The sequence below is a fragment of the Canis lupus genome, chromosome 19 (assembly GCF_003254725.2).
Source record: "Canis lupus dingo isolate Sandy chromosome 19, ASM325472v2, whole genome shotgun sequence".
NCBI classification, from domain to species: Eukaryota; Metazoa; Chordata; class Mammalia; order Carnivora; family Canidae; genus Canis; species Canis lupus.
Window position 1 is genome coordinate 9,054,185 of NC_064261.1, and position 20,412 is coordinate 9,074,596.

The following is a 20,412-nucleotide window of genomic DNA, read 5'->3' on the forward strand; positions in this document are numbered from 1 at the left end:
ATTTGACTTCTTCTTGATCACTTTGATGCCTTTTCTTTCTTTTTGTTGTCTGAATGCTGAAGCAAGGACTTCCAGTACTATGTTGAACAAGAGTGGTGAGAATGGATATCTCTGTCTTGTTCCTGACCATAGAAGAAAAGCTCTTAGGTTTTCCCCTTTGAGGATATTAGCTATGGGTTTTCTGTATATGACCTTTATGATTTTGTAGGTTCCTGCCATCCCAACTTTGCTGAGGTTTTTTATTTGTTTGTTTTAAATCAAGAATTGATGCTGTATTTGGTTAAATGCTCTTTTCTGCATCTATTGAGAGGATCATATGATTCTTTACTTTTATGAATGTTGTGTATCATGCTGATTGATTCATGGATATTGATGAGCATAGGAATAAATCCCACTTGATCATGGTGAATAGTCCTTTTAATGTACTCTTAGATTTGATTTACTATAATTTTGTTGAGAGTTTTTGCATTCATGTTCATCAGGGATATTGGCCTTATATTTTTTCTTTTAGTGGGGTTTTTGTCTGGTTTTGGAATCAGGGTAATGCTGGCCTCATAATGAGTTTGGAAGTTTTTCCTCCATTTCTATTTTTTGGAACAGTTTGAGAAGACATTAACTCTTCTTTAAATGTCTGATAAAATTCCTCTTATGTAAGCCATCTGGCCCTGGACTTTTGTTTGTTGGGAAATTTTTAATTATTGACTCAATTTCCTTGCTGGTTATCAGTCTGTTCAAGTTTTGTATTCTTTCATGTTTCAGTTTTGGTAGTTTGTTTGTTTCTAGGAATTTATCCATTCCTTCCAGATTGCCCCATTTGTTGGCATATAATTTTTCATAATAGTCTTTTATTAATTTATTTTATTATTAAAAAAATATTTATTCATGAGAGACAGAGAGAGAGAGAGAGAGAGCCAGAGAGCCAGAGACACAGGCAGAGGGAGAAGAAGGCTCCATGCAGGGAGACTGATGTGGGACTTGATCCCAGGACTCCAGGATCATGCCCCAGGCCAAAGGCAGGCACTAAACCACTGAGCCACCCAGGGATCCCCTCTTTTATAATTATTTGTATTTCTGTTGTATTGGTGTAATCTCTCCCAATTCATTCATTGTTTTATTTATTTGGAACCTTTCTCTTTTCTTTTTGATACGTCTTGTAGGGGTTTAATCAGTTTAGCAGCTACCTCTTTGACCTTGTCCATAGCTACTTCTTACTAGACACATCTCCTGAGGCAAGGAAAACAAAAGCAAAAGTGAACTATTGGGACTTCATCAAGAGAAAAAACTCTGCACAGCAAAGAAAACAATCAACAAAGTGAAGAGGAAGCATTTGGAGTGGGAGAAGATATTTGCAATTGAGATACATGATAAAGGGTTAATAATCAAAATCTAAGAAGAACTTATCAAACTCAGCACTCAAAAAATAAATCATCCAGTTAATAAATGGGCAGAAGACATGAATAAACATATTTCTAAGGAAGACATCTAGATGGCCAACAGACACTCAACATCAGGGAAATACAAATCGAAACCATGATGAGATACCACTTCACACCTGTCACAATGGCTAAGATTAACAACATAGGAAAAAACAGATGTTGGCAAAGATGCAGAGAAAGAGGACCCCTCTTAAACTGTTGGTGTGAATGCAAGCTGGTGCAGCCACTGTGAAAAACAGTATGAGGGTTCCTCAAAAAGTTAAAAATAGAACTACCCTATGATCTAGCAATTGTGCTATTAAGTACTTACCCAAAGGATGCAAAAATATTGATTTGAAGGGACACATGCACCCTGAAGTTTATAGCAGCATGATCGATAATAGCCAAATAATGGAAAGAGCTCAAATGTCCATTGACTGATACAATGGATAAAGGAGTTGTGGAAATATATACAGTGGAATATTATTCAGCCATGAAAAACAAAGCAATCTTGCCATTTGTCACAATGTGGGTGGAGCTAGAGAGTATTATGCTAAGTGACGTAAGACAGATAGAGAAAGACAAATGCCATATGATTTCAGCCATATGTGGAATTTTGGATGTAAACAGATGAACATAGGGGAAGAAAAAAAAGAAAAAAGATAGGGAAGCAAACCATAAAAGACCCTTAGCTATAGAGAACAAACTGATAATTATACGAGATTGAATGCATTCAGGGTGGTATGGCTGTAGACTGAACAAACTGATAATCAATGGAAGAGCAGTGGATGGGTGATGGGTATTAAGGAGAGCACTTGTGCTGAGAACTGAGTGTTTTTTTTTTAATTTAATTTGCAAATGTCTTTTTAATTTGCCAACATACAACATAACACTCAGTGCTCATCCCATCAAAGTGCCCTCCTTAGTACCCATCACCCAGTGACCCCATCTACCCCCCTCCTCCCCTTCTGCAACACTTTGTTTCCCAGAGTTAGGAGTCTCTCATGGTTTGTCTTCCTAGTTTTTCCCCACTCAGTTTCCCTCGTTTCCCTTGTAGTCCCTTTACTATTTCTATATTCCACATAAGAGTGAAACCATATGATGATTGTCCTTCTCTGGTTAACTAATTTCACTCAGCCTAATACCCTCCAGTTCCATCCACATCAAAGTAAATGGTGGATATTTGTCCTTTCTGATGACTGAGTAATATTCCAGTTTATCTACAGACCACATCTTCTTTATCCATTCATCTGTCAAAGGACATCATCGCTCCTTCCACAGTTTGGCTATTATGGACACTGCTGCTATGAACTTTGGGCTGCAGGCGTCCCGTTGTTTCACTACATCTGTATCTTTGGGGTAAATCCCCAGCAGTGCAGTTGCTGGGCCATAGGGTACTCCATTTTTAACTTCTTTAGGAACCTCCACACAGTTTTCCAGAGTGGCTGCACCAGTTTGCATTCCCACCAACAGTGTAAGAGGGCTCCTCTTTCTCCACATCCTCGCCAACATGTGTTGTTTCCTGTCTTGTTAATTTTCACCATTCTCACTCGTGAAGTGGTATCTCATTGTGATTTTGTTTTGTATTTCCCTGATGGCAAGGGATGTAGAGCATGTTTTTCAAGGGCTTGTTGGCCTTGTGTATGTCTTCTTTGGAGAAATGTCTGTTGATGTCTACTGCCTGTTTCATGACTGGATTGTTTGTTTCTTGGGTGTTGAGTTTGATAAGTTCTTTGTAGATCTTGGATATTAGCCCTTTATCTATATGTCATTTGCAAATCTCTTCTCCCATTCTGTAGGTTGTCTTTTAGTTTTGTTGACTGTTTGCTTCATTGTGCAGAAGCTTTTTATTTTGAGGAAGTCCGAATAGTTCATTATTGCTTTTGTTTCCCTTGCTGTCATGTCTATAGAAGAATCCCTAGAAGAATTTTCTGTGGCTAAGTTCAAGAAGGTTGTTGCCTGTGTTCTCTAGTATTTTGATGGATTCTTGTCTCACATTTATATCTTTCAACTATTTTGAGTTTATCTTTGTGTCTGGTGTAAGAGAATGGTCTAGTGTCATTCTTCTGCATGTGGCTGTCCAATTTTCCCAACACCATTTATTGAAGAGATTTTCCTTTTTTTTTTTCCCAGTGGATATTCTTTCCTGCTTTGTTGAAGATGAGTTGACCATAGAGTTGTGGGTCTATTTCTGGGTTCTCTGTTCTATTCCATCAATCTATGTATCTGTTTTTGTGCCAGTACCACACTCTCTTGATGATGACAATTTTGTAATACAGCTTGAAGTCAGGCATTGTGATGCCCCTGCTTTGGTTTTCTTTTTCAACATTCCTGTGCCTATTCAGGGCCCTTTCTGGTTCCATAGAAATCTTAAGATTATTTGATCCAACTCTGTGAAGAAAGTCCATGGTATTTTGATAGGAACTGCATTGAACATGTAAAGTTCTCTGGGTAGCATAGACATTTTCACAATGTTTATTCTTCCAATGGAAGTATAAACATTCTTCCAATGGAATGTCTTTCCATCTCTTTATATCTTCCACAATTTCTTTCAGAAGTGTTCTGTAGTTTTTGGAGTATAGTTCCTTTACCTCTTTGGTTAAGTTTATTGCTAGATATCTTATAGTTTTGGGTGCAAATGTAAGTGGGATTGATTCCTTCATTTCTCTTTCTTCAGTCTCATTATAGTATATAGAAATGCCACAATTTCTGTGTATTGATTTTGTATCCTGCCACATTGCTGACTAGCAATGAGTTCATGCAACTTTGGGGTGGAGTCTTGTTGGGTTTTCTACACACAGGATCATGTCATCTGTGAAGAGGGAGGGTTTGACTTCTTCTTTGCCAATTTGAATGCCTTTTATTTCATTTTTTGTTGTCTGATTGCTGAGGCTAGGACTTCTAGTACTACATTGAATAACAATGGTGAGAGTGGACATCCCTGATGTGTTCCTGATCTTAGGGGAAAAGCTCTCAGTTTTTCCTCATTGAGAATGATATTCGCTGTGGGCTTTTCATACATGGCTTTTATGATATTGAGGAATGTTCCCTTTATCCCTACACTGTGAAGAATATTAATTAGGAATGGATGCTGTATTTTGTCAAATAATTTCTCTGCAACTATTGAGAGGATCATGTGGTTCTTGTCTTTTCTTTTATTGATGTGATCTATCATGTTGATTGTTTTACAAATATTGAACCACCCTTTTACCGGGGATAAATCCCAATTGGTTGTGGTGAATTATCCTCTTAATGTACTGTTGGATCCTATTGGCTAATATCTTGGTGAGAAGTTTTTCATCCATGTTCATCAGGGATATTAGTCTGTAATTCTCCTTTTTGGAGGGGTCTTTGTCTGGTTTTGGGATCAAGGTAATGCTGGCCTCATAGAATGAGTTTGGAGGTATTCCCTTCATTTCTATCCTTTGAAATAGCTTTAGTAGAATAGGTGTTATTTCTTCCTTAAATGTTTGATAGAAACATTTGCTCTAGGAATCCATTGGACCCTGGGCTTTTGTGTCTTGGGAAGCTTTTGATGACTGCTTCAATTTCTTCACTGGTTATTGGCCTGTTCAGGTTTTCTATTTCTTCGTGTTTCAGTTTTGGTAATTTGTATGTTTCCAGAAATGCATCCATTTCTTCCAGATTGCCTAATTTGTTGGCATATAGTTGCTCATAATACATTTTAAAAATCATTTGTATTTCCTTGGTATTGGTTGTGATCTCTCCTCTTTTGTTCGTGATTTTATTAATTTGAGTCCTTTCTCTTCTTTTTAATAAGACTGGCTAGGGGTTTATTTATCTTAATTCTTTCAAAGAACCAGCTTTGGGTTTCTTTGATCTCCTCTATAGCTCTTCTGGTCTGTATTTCATTGAGTTCCACTCTAATCTTTATTATCTTTCTTTGCTCCTTGGTTTAGGCTTTATTTGCTGTTCTTTCTCCAATTCCTTTAGGTGCAAGGTTAGCTTATGTATTTGAGTTCTTCCCAATTTTTTGAGGAAGGCTTGTATTGCGATATATTTCCCTCTTAGGACTATTTTTGCTGTATACTGATGATTTTGAACAGTTGTACTCTCATTTTTATTAGTTTCCATGAATCTTTTCAATTCTTCTCTAATTTCCTGGTTGATTTACTCATCTTTTAGTAGGACGTTCTTTAACCTCTGTGTGTTTGATTGTCTTCCAAATTTCTTCTTCTGAATGAGCTCTAGTTTCAAAACATTGTGGTCTGAAAATATGCAGGGGACAATCCCAATCTTTTGGTATCAGTTGAGACCTGATTTATGACCCAGTATGTAGTCTATTCTGGAGAAAGTTTCATGTACACTTGAGAAGAATGTGTATTCAGTTGCATTTGGATGGAATGTCCTATATGTATCTGTGATATCCATTTGGTCCAGTGTATCATTCAAGGCCCTTGTTTCTTTCATGATATTTTTCTTAGAATATCTGTCTTTTGCTGAAAGTGCCGTGTTGAAGTCTCTTACTATTAGTGTATTATTATCTAAGTATCTCTTTGGTTATTAGTTGATTGATATACTTGGCGGCTCCCATATCAAGGGCATAAATATTTATAATTGTCAAGTCTTCTTATTGGATGACCACTTAAGTATTACAGTCTTTGGTATAAAATCTAATTTATCTGATATGAGGATTATTACCACAGCTTTCTTTTGAGGACAGTTTGAAAAGTAAATGGTTCTCCACCCCCTCATTTTCAGTCTGGAGGTGTTCTTAGGTCTAAAATGAGCCTCTTATAGACAGCATATAGATGGGTCTTGCTTTTTCATCCAGTACGATAAAACCAGACCCCGTGTGTTTTTGATGGGATCATTTAGCCCATTCACATTCAGAGTAACTATTGAAAGATATGAATTAAGTGTCATAGTATTACCTATACAATGCCTGTTTCTGCTTATTGTTTCTTCCTCTTTCTCTTACAGGGTCCCCCTTATTATTTCTTGCAGAGCTGGTTTGATGGTCACATATCAGTTTCTGTCTATCCTGGAAGCTCTTTATCTCCCTGTCTATTCTGAATGAGAGCCTTGCTGGATAAAGTATTCTTGGCTTCATGTTTTTCTCATTTAGTACCCTGATATATCACTCCAGCCCTTTCTGGCCTGCCAGGTCTCTGTGGAGATGTCTGCTGTTAATCTGATATTTCTCTCCATATAAGTTAAGAATCCCTTTCCAAGCTGCTTTTATAATTTTCTATTTATCTGTGAAATTAGCAAGTTTCACTATCATATGTAAGGGTGTTGATTGGTTTTTGTTGAATTGGGGGGAAGGGTCCTCTCTAACACTTGGTTCTGAATGCCTGTTTCCTTCCCCAGGTTAGGGAAGTTCTCAGGTGTGATTTGTTCAAATATACTTTGTGATCCTCTCTCTCTTTCCACCTTTTCTGGAATCCCAATAAGCCAAATATTATTCCTTCTCAAGCTATTATTTATTTTTCTAAGTCTTTCCTCTTGGGTTCTTAATTGTTTTTCTCTTTTTTTTCCTTCCTTTCCAACCACTTGTCTTCTATGTCACTCACTCTTCCACCTCATTAACCCTAGCAGTTAGAGCATCCAGTTTAGACTGCACCTCAGTTAAAGTATTTTTAATTTTAGCCTGATTAAATCTCAATTCTGCAGTAAGAGAACCTCTAGGGTCCCTTTTGCTTTTTTCCAGAGCCACAAGTAATTTTACAATTGTACTTCTGAATTGTATCTCGGCATGGTACTTAAATCCATATCTAGCATGTCTATGGCAGAGTGTATTATTTCTGGTTCTTTCTTTTGTTGTGAATTCTTCTTTCTATTCATTTTATCCAGTGCAGGAGGACTGTATGAGTGAGCAGAGTCAAAAATATCAACCACGACCTAAGTAAAATACACCATAGACAATTCTGAAGAGATCAGAGACCAGAAAATAAAAGAAAAAGAAAACCAGAACAAAATGAAACAAAAGGGCCATGAAAGTGAAAAACAAATTAAAAAAAATAGTAATAATTTAAAAAAAAGGTAGGGAGGAAGTAGTGGTGGAGAGAGAATATAGTCTCACCAAGTGGACCTAGAAGTTGATTTTCTTGGCTCTAGGTGTATTTTGTTCTGTATGTCAGAAGATGTTAAAATCTGAGTTTATTTAAACCAGCAAAACTTACATAGAGACCCAATATCAACCACAATAACAAAAACAAGATAAAAGAGGGGGTAAGAATGGGAAGGAATAGAGAATATAATCTCACAGAATGAACCAACACGGTTCCCCTTGGTCCTGGGTGTATTTTGGTCCGTGTGTTAGAAGGTACTAATGTCCACCATTATAAAACAAAACAAGGCAGAAAAAACAAACAAAACAAAAAACCCATGACTTATAGATCAACCAAAATTAAATTGAATATGTTGCAAGGAATCCAAAAATGAAGAATATATTTAAGACATATAATTGTAGAAATATGAAAGTGTAAAAGGAAAAAACTTAAAATGAAGAGTTGGTAAAATACTGTAGTTAAGTCAGGAAAAGAGAAAAAATATTGGAAATTTTTAACCTGAAAGATAATTGTAAGGAAAAAACCTTTGAGTTCTATATACTCTTTTCCCTCAGTCGCTGAGCTTTCCAGTGCTGGTTGGTCAGTAAACTTGCTCTTCCCTTGTTCTTCCAGCAATTCTTCTGGAGGAGGGGCCTGCTATGCTGATGCTCATGTGTGTGTGCCTGGATGGAGATGCCCTTCCCCTTGCCAGGTGGCCTGGCTCAGTGTGAGCTGTCTACCCTGTGAGGCCTTTGTTCCTAGAGGCCACACCTCTCCCAGGTGAAAGGTGAAAATTAAAAAAATAATAATAATTTAAAAAATGGCAGTGGCCAAATCTCCAGCCCTGGAGCCAAGAGCTCCCTGAGACTATGGAACTACAGTCTCCCAGCACACAGTGGCCTAGATGCTCCTGGGTGCAGGTGTGGGGGCACTGATCTGCACAAATTGAAGGGCACCCAGCAACAGGACAGTTCTCACTGTCCTCTGCCCTCTCTGGTTCCTTCTGTCCCTGGGGGAATGGAGGATAGCCAGCTTTGTCTGCTGGGATTCCTTTGGATCAAGGGCCCTATACCACTGGACCCACGCTCCCAGGGTTCACCTGTCCGAAGCGAACAGAGGACAGCCTGCCTCCATCTATTGCCAGGCTCTAGGGTAACGAGAGTCCTGGTGTGGGCCTGTGCCCCTGGCCTGCTTCTCCCAGATGCCCCAGGAGGGTTGCAGTGTTCCAGTCCTTTACTGTGATCCAACCGCAGTTTGTGGTGAGCTTTCTCCTGGGTGCTCCTATACTTATGTGTCTCCTGGAATTTTGAGACTTCACTGCCCCTCCTGTGAGTCTGCCCTATTTCCTCACTGAGCACTTTTCAGTCAGGGAAGAATCAGGCGCAGATTTCTCAAGTTCCCCATTGTCTGCTCCACCGTTTTCCTGTCACGGCTTTCCATGGCTCCCCTCCCCTGCCTTTCCTCTTATCCGCCTTCCTACCTTGTCAGAAGCAATCACTTTTCTCTCTGTAACATTCCAGCTGTTCTCTCTTTATATCTCAGGTTGAATCCATGGTGTTCAGGATGACTTGAAAGTTATCTAGGTGAGTTTGGGGGACCAGATGACTCAAGGACCCCTACTCTTCCACCATCTTGCCTCCTCTCTCAGCACTGGGTATTTTATGAAAGTGGTAAATCACTAAATTCTGCTTCTGAAACCAGTATTATACTATACATTAACTAGAATTTAAATAATTTGAAACCAAAAAAATAAAGGAAAAGCATGGAGAATTAAAAAAAATAAAATAAAATAAAAAATAAAATGACCATACCTTTGGAACAAAATATTTTGGAAACAGTGTGATGGTCGTACAGCATTGTAAATGTAATTAGTGCTACTGAATTATACACTTCAAAGTGGTTAGTAGAAATTACATATTTTGGGTTAGATATATATTTTACCACAATAAAAAATGATCATTTAAAGAAACAAATAACTAACTAAAAAAGAAAATGGCTTATTTTCTCCTTCTGCTAGAAGACCTGGGAGAGGTTTCTCCAACATTTACTGTGGGAATCTGGTCAGGCTATGGGAGGTAAATCTCACAATATTGTGGAACACCTTTATGACTCTGTCCCCCTGGAATTTTAACTTCCGGAGTTGTCTGCACTGAGCCTCTAGTAATTCAGCTAGTAATTCAGTTTTTCTTACCTGGCACTGGGTTCTTGTAGCAGTTGTAACATGTGAGTCTTTGCTCTGGTAAGCTAAGCTCATTTTGCTTGTTTGTCTCTCTGATTTGGGGGCCAGCAGTTTGCCCTGTGTCCTCCCCTTTACTATGGATCCAAGAAGAGGTGTCAGTTTTTAAGTCTGTTTAGCATTTTACTTATTAGGATGGACTGGTTACTTTCAACCTCCCTACATATGGAAATAGAAGCTGGGACCCTCTTGTACTGCATTTGTCAGTTTTAATATGAAGCTTATGATAATAAAATAGCTAGTATTTTCTTTTTAATTTTTTCATATATTATGGTAATGTACAAAATTATATTCACATGTATGTATTTATGAATATGTGTCTGTCTGAATTTAACAGTTGTGAAACCAATCCCCAAACCTATGGATAATTGATTTAGCACTGTTTAAAAATAGAATATAGGTTTCTGTTGATTTGAAATGTTATCTTTTTTTGTCATATATCAATGATATATATTTTTGTGTGTTTTTGTTTCATTGATCATCTTTCATTGATAGCATACTCTCTTAATAATTATAGGGTTATAAAAATTCCTGTTTATTTAAAGACTAAGACCTTGTCCCACTATAGTATTATAGTGTTTTTTCCTGACTGCCTAGAACCAAAAAATAAATAAATAAATAAAATAAAATAAAAAAGGACTCAGAACAATCTGTAGACTCCCACAAAAAGGACATAGCCTGTACAAGATGTATAGTTTCCATAAGTAATGAAAAAGTAAGTGTCTCTCAGAGGGAAGATTCTGATATCTGAGAGAACAATGAACCAGGAAGTTCTTTGGTCAGGAATGTGGGTCTAATAAAGGAACTTTCTCCACAGCAGTTCAGAAGGAGTGCATTTAAGGAGGAGGTGCCTTACAGGGCCTACCTTGCAGTATTGTTTATTATGAGCAGCTGTTTTCTCTCCTTTTCCAAAATGTAAGTTTTCTACTGTGGTTGTATTGTTGTTCTACCCCTGATAACATACACAGGTCTGATCTTTTGTCCTTTATGTCATACTTTGTAGGACTACAACTGGATCCAGCCACGATGGAGAGAACTACAATATCCAGAGATTGAATTTCAACGATCTATGGTAAGTGGATAAAACTTTGGGGAAAGAGTGAGTCTACATGGATATGTATCAACAGAAAGGTGGTTTGTAGAGAATGTACTAGCTGCTCAAAAATGCACTTGTTCTCCACCTCTTGATCCTGGAAGCAAAGGTTTCTTACCTCTTGTTCTTTTGTGAGGGAATTTCCTGAGTTCTAGCCAATGAAGTGTGAACACAGTTGACATTTCCAGTCTTGACCCATTAAAAATTCCCGTGTATGCTCCTTTAAGCTCTATTTGTTTTCTATTTGGAATTTGGAATGGAGCACTGCCAAAGAGGCCTTGGATTGGCATAAGGTGAAGATGGCAGAAAGCCCGTTGGCCATTTGGAGGAGGATTGCTATACTGACCTGTTTACTCTTTTGAGCAAAAAATAAGCTCTAATACATTTGTAGTATATCCTAGGACAGATATAATGAAGCACCATAGATAGGTTGGCTTATAAACAGACATGTTTCCCACAGTTCTAGAGACTGGGAGTCTGAGATTGTAATGCCAGCATGACTGAGGCCAGGGGAAGGCCCTCTTCCAGGTCGTAGATAACTGACTTCTCTTTGTATCCTCCTGTGGCAGAAAGTGAGCAAGCTAGCTCTCTGGTCCTTTTCTATGAGGGAAATAGTCACACTCATGAAGGCTCTATTTCATTACCTAATTTTGTCTCAGAGGTCCCACCATCACATACTATCCCGTTAAGGGTTAGGATTTCAGTGGATGCATTTTAGGGGGACATAGACATGCAGTCTGTAACATGCTATTTATTTTGGTCTCCATTTGTTGCAGCAATTAGTCGATCTTGCCTAATGTTAACAAGATTACTAAAGGAGAGGTAAAGACGTGTATTAATAAATTCATCCTGAATGAAAGCTGTTCAATTTCTAGCACTGTTTTGTCATTTGTAATCAATTTTATAACCATTCCTGTTTAACTATGTAGCCTTAGTTTAATGTTTAACTCACCCAAATTATTATTTTTTATGGTGGCAATAGTAAAAGACTTTGATGGTTAAATTCAACACAGAAAATGGTGAGGACAAAGAGCATTACTGGCTTCTGTCATGACTGATTGAAGTCTGTTATGTTTCAGGAATCTTTTATCTCTCTTGGAGTGGGTTTCCTTTATGTTGGCTTCATTGCTAGCCAGGTCTTTGTGGTAAAGATGGCAATTGGTTGACTCAACTTAGAATGCCTTTATTTATTTTTTAAAAATTTATTTATGTGAGAGAGAGGGAGCAGAGAGGGAAAGAGAGCGAGCACATGAGTTTGGGGAGGGGAAGAAGGAGAGAGAGAAGCAGACACCTTGCTGAACAGGGGACTCTGAGATGACGACCTGAGTTGAAGGCAGGTGCTTAACCAACTGAGCCACTGAGGCACCCCCTTAGAATGCCTTTAAATCTATATATTGTTGATGAATAATGTGCTGTTTCTCCAATATATCTTTTTGGGAGGAATGTAATTGATCTATTTTGTATTATGTGGCCATTTCTAAAGCAATTAGTTTGCTATAAAATAATTTTGATACCACATGCCTAACTTTGTGGTATGGACACATCATAACTGCATTGAATGAATCCCATTTATGAGATAGAAGTTCATCTATCAGATAGAGGGAAAAAGTAATTAAAACACATACACAGACCTAAAATGCAAATTTCCACTATTGAGGACCTATCTAAATTTCAACTGTAGTTATAGGGACTCAAAAGAAGTTAATTTCACAGTTCTCCCGTAGTGTCATGAATTAAAAAAAAACAAAAACGTATATGTGGAATCATAAGGTGATAACCCAATCACCTGCCCAAGTCTCTGTTCATCCTTCTTCAAGATGAAATGAGAATATTTCAGTGGCATGATTTTATTTTTCTTTTGTAGACCTCTTTCAGGCACTAATATGGGATTGAGTTTGGTCTGATACAGTGTTTTATTTCCTACTACTGTCATCCAGAAGTTATATGATAAATAGAATTGACTTTGTATATGGTATAATGTTTTTTCTGTATATAATCAGTGATGTTCCAACATCATCTGCTGAATTGGATATTCAAGTGTTTTCCTACAGATTTGTAAAGGCACTGTTATCAGATGTAAATATTCACATGTGAGCATCTGAATCATGGCTCTCTAATCTGTTCATTGTCTATCCCGGTCCCAACAGTTGGTATTACTAACTGTCTTAATATCTGCCAGGATGAAGTGCTCCTCCTAATGTTATAGCTTAAAGTTTGTCTTGACTATGCAATGCCCTTTGTTATTCCACATAGATTTGTAATAGTACGCTTGTCAACTATGAAAATCATTTTTGGGATTTGGATCAGAATTGCATCTAATTATAGAATAACTTGTAGAAAATTGGAATATTTAGTCTTTCCAACTATGGGTACATTATTCATTTCCTTTTTTGAATATTAGTATTCACTTTTTTTAAATTTAATTATTTATTTATTCACGAGAGACATAGAGAGAGAGAGAGAGAGGGAGGCAGAGACACAGGTAGAAGGAGAAGCAGGCTCCATGCAGGGAGCCTGATACGGGACTCGATCCCAGGACTCCAGGATCATACCTTGGGCCAAAGGCAGATGCTCAACCACTGAGCCACCCAGGCATCCCTAGTGTGTACTTTTAGTAGTGATAGAAGGAGTAGTTAGTAGTGACAGTAGCAACAAACAGTTCAATGGTGGTTTTCTTTTTTAGGTTTTATTTTATTTTATTTATTTATTTTATAAATTTACTTTTATTGGTGTTCAATTTGCCAACATATAGAATAACACCCAGTGCTCATCCCATCAAGTGCCTCCCTCAGTGCCCATCACCCAGTAACCCCCACCCCCCACCCACTTCCCCTTCCCCCACCCCTAGTTCATTTCCCAGAGTTAGGAGTCTCTCATGTTCTGTCTCCCTTTCTGATATTTCCTACTCATTTTTTCTCCTTTCCCCTTTATTCTCTTTCACTATTTTTTATATTCCCCAAATGAATGAGACCCTATAATGTTTGTCCTTCTCCGATTGACTTACTTCACTCAGCATAATACCCTCCAGTTCCATCCACGTTGAAGCAAATGGTGGGTATTTGTCATTTCTAATGGCTTAGTAATATTCCACTGTATATATAGACCATTTCTTCTTTATCCATTCATCTGTTGATGGACACCGAGGCTCCTTCCACCATTTGGCTATTGTGGACATTGCTGCTAGAAACATCAGGGTGCAGGTGTCCCGGCGTTTCACTGCATCTGTATCTTTGGGGTAAATCCCCAACAGGGCAATTGCTGGGTCATAGGGCAGGTCTATTTTTAACTCTTTGAGGAACCTCCACACAGTTTTCCAGAGTGGCTGCACCAGTTCACATTCCCACCAACAGTGCAGGAGGGTTTCCTTTTCTCCGCATCCTCTCCAACATTTGTGGTTTCCTGCCTTGTTAATTTTCCCCATTCTCACTGGTGTGAAGTGGTATCTCATTGTGGTTTTGATTTGTATTTCCCTGATGGCAAGTGATGCAGAGCATTTTCTCATGTGCATGTTGGCCATGTCTATGTCTTCCTCTGTGAGATTTCTGTTCATGTCTGTTGCCCATTTCATGATTGGATTGTTTATTTCTTTGCTGTTGAGTTTAAGAAGTTCTTTACAGATCTTGGATACTATCCCTTTATCTGATAGGTCATTTGCAAATATCTTCTCCCATTCTGTAGGTTGTCTTTTAGTTTTGTTGACTGTTACCTTGGCTGTGCGAAAGCTTCTTATCTTGATGAAGTGCCAATAGTTCATTTTTGCTTTTGATTATTTTGCCTTTGTGGATGTATCTTGCAAGAAGTTACTGTGGCTGAGTTCAAAAAGGGTGTTGCCTGTGTTCTCCTCTAGGATTTTGATGGAATCTTGTCTCACATTTAGATCTTTCATCGATTTTGAGTTTATCTTTGTGTATGGTGCAAGAGAGTGGTCTAGTTTCATTCTTCTGCATGTGGATGTCCAATTTTCCCAGCACCACTTATTGAAGAGACTGTCTTTCTTCCAATGGATAGTCTTTCCTGCTTTGTCAAATATTAGTTGACCATAAAGTTGAGGGTCCACTTCTGGGTTCTCTATTCTGTTCCATTGATCTATGAGTCTGTTTTTTTGCCAGTACCACACTGTCTTGATGACCACAGCTTTGTAGTACAACCTGAAATCTGGCATTGTGATGCCCCCAGCTATGGTTTTCTTTTTTAATATATCCCTGGATATTCGGGGTCTTTTCTGATTCCACACAAATCTTAAAATAATTTGTTCCAACTCTCTGAAGAAAGTCCATGGTATTTTGATAGGGATTGCATTAAACGTGTATATTGCCCTGGGTAACATTGACATTTTCACAATATTAATTCTTCCAATCCATGAGCATGGAATATTTTTCCATCTCTTTGTGTCTTCCTCAATGTCTTTCAGAAGTGTTCCGTAGTTTTTAGGGTATAGATACTTTACCTCTTTGGTTAGGTTTATTCCTAGGTATCTTATACTTTTGGGTGCAATTGTAAATGGGATTGACTCCTTAATTTCCCTTTCTTCAGTCTCATTGTTAGTGTATAGAAATGCCACTGATTTCTGGGCATTGATTGTGTATCCTGCCACGCTACCGAATTGCTGTATGAGTTCTAGCAATCTTGGGGTAGAGGCTTTTTCTTCGTGGTGTATCATGTCATCTGCGAAGAGGGAGAGTTTGACTTCCTCTTTGACAATTTGAATGCCTTTTATTTCATATTGTCGTCTGATTGCTGAGGCTAGGACTTCCAGTACTATGTTGAATAGCAGTGATGAGAGTGGACATCCCTGTCTTGTTCCTGATCTTAGGGGAAACGTTCCCAGTGCTTCCCCATTGAGAATGATATTTGCTGTGGGCTTTTCGTAGATGGGTTTTAAGATGTTGAGGAATGTTCCCTCTATCCCTACACTCTGAAGAGTTTTGATCAGGAATGGATGCTGTATTTTATCAAATGCTTTCTCCGCATCTATTGAGAAGATCATATGGTTCTTGTTTTTTCTCTTGCTGATATGATGAATCACTTTGATCAACCGTGTTGTGCCAGTCGACGGGCGGAAAGGGCAGACTCACAGAGGGCTATTCATTTAGAAGAAAGCAACACTAATTATCTGCACAACCTCTCGAATTTGTGTTACATCGCAGAAAGCCTTATCCGTTCAGTAATTCCAGTCAATCTACCAAGATAATGTAATTATGTTTAATTTTGTAAGGTTTACAACAGTGATCTCCTATTTTGGTGTCAGTTTTTCTATATGAATTTTCATATGATATATGTTGTTTCCAATGTATTGTCTGTATAACAAATCATATGTTGCTATGGGTGGTAAGTATTATCTATAGACTAATGATGAAACTGAGGCACAGAGATCTTAATAATATGTGCTAATTTACATAAGATGAAGAGCTGGTATTTGAATTTATGCACTTTGTCTCCAGAGTTTAGAATCTTTACCAATACCTGATAATGACTCCCGAAAACTTGGATCACCCCCTCTTCGTAATTCTACCATTGGTTTATCACCTCAAATTTTGTAATTAAATAATAATACTTTATGTGCTAAACTGCAATAAAATTATTAGTTATATTCGGATCATTAAACTACTCATGTTTACTTGTTTACATATTGCCTTAGCTAAGACTTCCAGGAAAATATTCATTAGCAGAGCTGATAGTGTCTTGCAAATACTTCTAGCTATTTAGCAAGATGTTTGCTGTTTTAATAGTTAACATTATAAAGTTATTTCTCTTATATTTTCCCAATTTTACAAAACTAAAGATGGTGCTTGATTTTTAAAAATATCTTTCCTACTTCGTTTTTCTGCTGAGAAAATGTATTCTTTAGATGCATGACATGATCTCAGAAGACACTGCAGTCGAAAAAGCATGACTTCCATGTTAGACTTTCAGTTTTAAGGCTTTCTATGTCATTTATAAACTGTGGGCCTTGGGAGAGTTGGTTAACTTCCCTAACAATCTTAGATGCAGGGGGGAGGGGAACTTTCTCTGGACCAGTCCTTTTGGAGGTCCTCTGTTTCACAATCACTCACAAAAATGAATTTCTTAAATACTTGATCTCTTTTATTGTTTTGCTGGTAAATATTTAACAAGCTCTCAACAGGCTCTCATCTTGATTCTTTCAAAACAGGCTCTCAAAAAAAACATGCATATACCTACATGTATATACACTTATAAATTTTATTGCTGCAAAGATTGTATATCAGATTCCTTATAAGTAATAAAATATTCAATATTATTTATTGTAAATTATGGATAGCTAATAATTATACACAGAATGTTTACATTGATCTTTTTTATTTATTCCTGTATACATGGCTGACCTTTGAATGTTTGACTAGCAAGTATAGTCCTGGCATGAATGTTGGCTGATATTTTTTATTTTACATTAATAATAATGAAGACATGTAGGGGAACATCGTTTGTTCATCAGTGATGCAAGCAACTTCTTTGCTGAATTGGATTGTAGGTTTAGAACAATAGAATAATATTTTCAATTTTTTTTCTACTTTCAATGTAATGGCCACATACAAGACATAATTCTGATTTGTGGTCTATTATTAACATTCTCTCTTTAATTTCCTTACGTTTAGATAGTCAACAAAATAGTAAATACCTGATTATAGAATTTGCCCTTTTTTGGCTATATAAATGTTCCTAACATGGTGGCTTTCATCTCCATGTGGAAGAGATGCACAGTAGCACACCATCATTATAGACTGTCTCTGCCATAGAGATAAAATAGATATAAAATCATCCTTCTCAGAATAGAATATATTAAACTATATTAAAATAATAATTCATTTGGAATATTCATTTTTAGCCTTTAATATAATTTGTTTGAATATACATTTACAAAATTTAATTTTTTGGTATATTTTTATTGGAGTTCAATTTGCCAACATATAGTATAACACCCAGTGCTCATCCCGTCAAGTGCCCCCCTCAGTGTCCATCACCCAATCACCCCCCCCCACCTCCCTTTCCTCCACCCCTTGTTCGTTTCTCAGAGTTAGATATCTCTCATGTTCTGTTGCCCTCACTGATATTTCCCACTCATTTTCACTACTTTCCCCTTTATTCCCTTTCACTATTTTTTATATTCCCCAAATGAATGAGACCATATGTTTAGCCTTCTTTGATTGACTTACTTCACTCAGCATAATACCCTCCAGGTCCATCCACGTTGAAGCAAATGGTGGGTATTCATTGTTTCTAATGGCTGAGTAATATTCCATTGTTTACATAGACCACATCTTCTTTATCCATTCATCTGTCGATGGACACTGAGGCTCCTTCCACAGTTTGGCTATTGTGGACATTGCTGCTATGAACATTGGGGAGCAGGTGTCCCAGTGTTTCACTGCATCCATATCTTTGGGGTAAATCCCCAGCAGGGCAATTGCTGGGTCATAGGGCAGGTCTATTTTTAACTCTTTGAGGAACCTCCACACGGTTTTCCAGAGTGGCTGCACCAGTTCACATTCCCACCAACAGTGCAGGAGGGTTCCCTTTTCTCCGCATCCTCTCCAACATTTGTGGTTTCCTGCCTTGTTAATTTTCCCCATTCTCACTGGTGTGAAGTGGTATCTCATTGTGGATTTGATTTGTATTTCCCTGATGGCAAGTGATGCAGAGCATTTTCTCATGTGCATGTTGGCCATGTCTATGTCTTCCTCTGTGAGATTTCTGTTCATGTCTGTTGCCCATTTCATGATTGGATTGTTTGTTTCTTTGCTGTTGAGTTTAAGAAGTTCTTTACAGATCTTGGATACTATCCCTTTATCTGATAGGTCATTTGCAAATATTTTCTCCCATTCTGTAGGTTGTCTTTTAGTTTTGTTGACTGTTTCTTTTGCTTTGCAGAAGCTTCCTATCTTGATGAAGTCCCAATAGTCCATTTTTGCTTTTGTTTCCCCTGCTTTAATAAATGTGTCTTGCAAGAAGTTGCTTTGCCCAAGGTCTAAAATGGTGTTGCCTGTGTTCTCCTCTAGGATTTTGATGGAATCTTGTCTCACATTTAGATCTTTCATCCATTTTGAGTTTATCTTTGTGATGGTGTCAGAGAATGATCCAATTTCATTCTTCTGCATGTGGCTGTCCCATTGTCCCAGCACCATTTATTGAGGAGACTGTCCTTTTTCCAGTGGATAGTCTTTCCTGCTTTGTCAAATATTAGTTGACCGTAAAGTTGAGGGTCCACTTCTGGGTTCTCTATTCTGTTCCATGGATCTATGTGTCTGTTTTTGTGCCAGGACAACATTGTCACAGCTTTGTAGTACAACCTGAAATCTGGCATTGTGATGCCCCCAGCTATGGTTTTCTTTTTCAATATTCTCCTGGCTATTTGGAGCCTTTTCCTTTTTTTTTTTTTTTTTTCTTTGGAGCCTTTTCTGATTCCACACAAATCTTAAGATTATTTGTTCCAACTCTCTGAAGAAAGCCCATGGTGTTTTGATAGGAATTCCGTTGAACATGTACATTGCCCTGGGTAGCATAGACATTTTCACAATATTAATTCTTCCAATCCATGAGCATGGAATTTTTTTCCATCTCTTTGTGTCTTCCTCAATGTCTTTCAGAAGTGTTCCGTAGTTTTTAGGGTATAGATCCTTTACCTCTTTGGTTAGGTTTATTTCTAGGTATCTTATGCTTTTGGGTGCAATTGTAAATGGGATTGACTCCTTAATTTCCCTTTCTTCAGTCTCATTGTTAGTGTATAGAAATGCCACTGATTTCTGGGCATTGATTGTGTATCCTGCCACTGCCGAATTGCTGTATGAGTTCTAGCAATCTTGGGGTGGAGGCTTTTGGGTTTTCTACGTGGTGTATCATGTCATCTATGAAGAGGGAGAGTTTGACTTCTTCTTTGCCAATTTGAATGCCTTTAATGTCTTTTTGTTGTCTGATTGCTGAGGCTAGGACGTCTAGTACTATATTGAATAGCAGTGATGAGAGTGGACATCCCTGTCTTGTTCCTGATCTTAGGGAAAAGGCTCCCAGCGTTTCCCCATTGAGAATAAAATTTGCTGTGGGCTTTTCATAGATGGATTTTAAGATTCTGAGGAATGTTCCCTCTATCCCTACACTCTGAAGAGTTTTGGTCAGGAATGGATGCTGTCTTTTGTCAAATGCTTTCTCTGCATCTATTGAGAGGATCATATGGTTCTTGATTTTTCTCTTGTTGATATGATCTATCACATTGATTACTTTACGAGTGTTGAACTAGCCTGGCATCCCAGGGATAAATCCCACTTGGTCATGATGAATAATCTTCTTAGTGTACTGTTGGATCCTATTGGCTAGTATCTTGTTGAAGATTTTTGCATCTGTGTTCATCAGGGATATTGGTCTGTAATTCTCCTTTTTGGTGAGGTCTTTGTCTGGTTTTGGAATTAAGGTGATGCTGGTCTCACAGAACGAGTTTGGAAGTATTCCATCCCTTTCTATCCTGTGGAACAGCTTTAGTAGAATAGGTATGGTTTCTTCCTTAAAGTTTGATAGAATTCCCCTGGGAAGCCAGCTGGGCTTTTGTGTTTTGGGAGGTTTTCGATGACTGATCTAATTTCTTTCCTGGTTATTGGCCTGTTGAAGTTTTCTATTTCTTCCTGTTCCAGGTTTGGTAGTTTGTGG

At 37.9% G+C, this 20,412-nt stretch overlaps 1 protein-coding gene across 1 annotated transcript in view; it reads left to right on the forward strand.

Moving 5' to 3' along the window:
• The window catches only part of LOC118351481 (uncharacterized), a 219,881-nt gene that overhangs the window by 60,634 nt on the left and 138,835 nt on the right, over positions 1–20,412 (forward strand). Inside the window, exon 5 of the mRNA XM_049097149.1 lies at positions 10,669–10,737. Within this exon, the coding sequence (XP_048953106.1) occupies positions 10,669–10,737 (69 nt within the window). The remainder of the gene's footprint in view (positions 1–10,668; positions 10,738–20,412) is intronic.